At 24.2% G+C, this 797-nt stretch overlaps 1 protein-coding gene across 7 annotated transcripts in view; it reads right to left on the bottom strand.

The window, feature by feature from the left end:
• Window positions 1-384: 384 nt before the first annotated feature.
• The window catches only part of LOC122522903 (dynein axonemal intermediate chain 7 homolog), a 6,909-nt gene continuing 6,496 nt past the window's right edge, over window positions 385-797 (bottom strand). For 6 of the 7 annotated variants that reach the window (XM_043644269.1, XM_043644270.1, XM_043644268.1 and 3 more), the window contains one exon: window positions 385-661. In XM_043644269.1, the coding sequence (XP_043500204.1) occupies window positions 521-661 (141 nt within the window). In that variant the 3' untranslated portion in view covers window positions 385-520. Of the gene's footprint in view, window positions 662-776 lie in introns of those variants that run through there. The other variant, XR_006305199.1, reaches the window with a different exon arrangement.

The raw sequence follows: 797 nt of genomic DNA, 5'->3' as shown, positions 1-797 counted from the left end.
TGTATTTTTCTAGGAATTAATGTGACTGAGTTAACATTAGATTTACTATTAGATTTTGACTGGTCTTGCACTTTAAATTGCAATTTAAAATTCTTACTGTATATAACATTTTCTTTCTGTAATGATATGAGTTTTGTAGCTATAATTAAAGAATTTCTCTCAGTTTTATGAACTTTATATTATATATATACAAATATATTTTTTGTTATTGCTATTTTTACCTAATTAAGCACTTTTTTTTAAAGACCAGTCATTTTGACTGGTTTTGGTAGAAATAGGTTTATCAAAATAGCTGATAAATCTAGTGTCAAAGGATAATATATATATACTTCTGATTAAGAATAATTCAAAATTTAATAAACGTTTGCACGATAAACAAATATCTAAAATTATAAATTTCTTTATTTATGTACATATATATATATTTATATATATATAAATATTTTTATTTATTCGTCCTGGTAATTAGTTCTGGACGATAACAAATGTTAAAAATACGTATAGGTGGATAAGAAAATTTTCAAGAAGACATACTAATCACGCTTGTACTTTCCAGCAACCTTGTGACAGTCAAAGCAAGCTTGAACGAGATATCTTTTATTAGAAGACGACTTTTTATACCAGCGTTATGCAATGCTAAATGATATAAATCAGCGTAAAACTAGAAAAAGAAGAAAAAAACGAGAAAAAATCAAAGAGAATATAAAAAAAGAAAAAGAAAAAGAAAAATATATAAGAGGAATTATCAATTGCTAATATAATATTCTACACATGAATAGAACGATATGAATCGGTTT

This window comes from Polistes fuscatus, unplaced genomic scaffold (genome assembly GCF_010416935.1).
Source record: "Polistes fuscatus isolate 324 unplaced genomic scaffold, CU_Pfus_HIC Scaffold6, whole genome shotgun sequence".
In the NCBI taxonomy this organism is placed as follows: Eukaryota; Metazoa; Arthropoda; class Insecta; order Hymenoptera; family Vespidae; genus Polistes; species Polistes fuscatus.
Note: the sequence above shows the minus strand (reverse complement) of the source record. Positions and strands in the feature narration are given on the sequence as shown.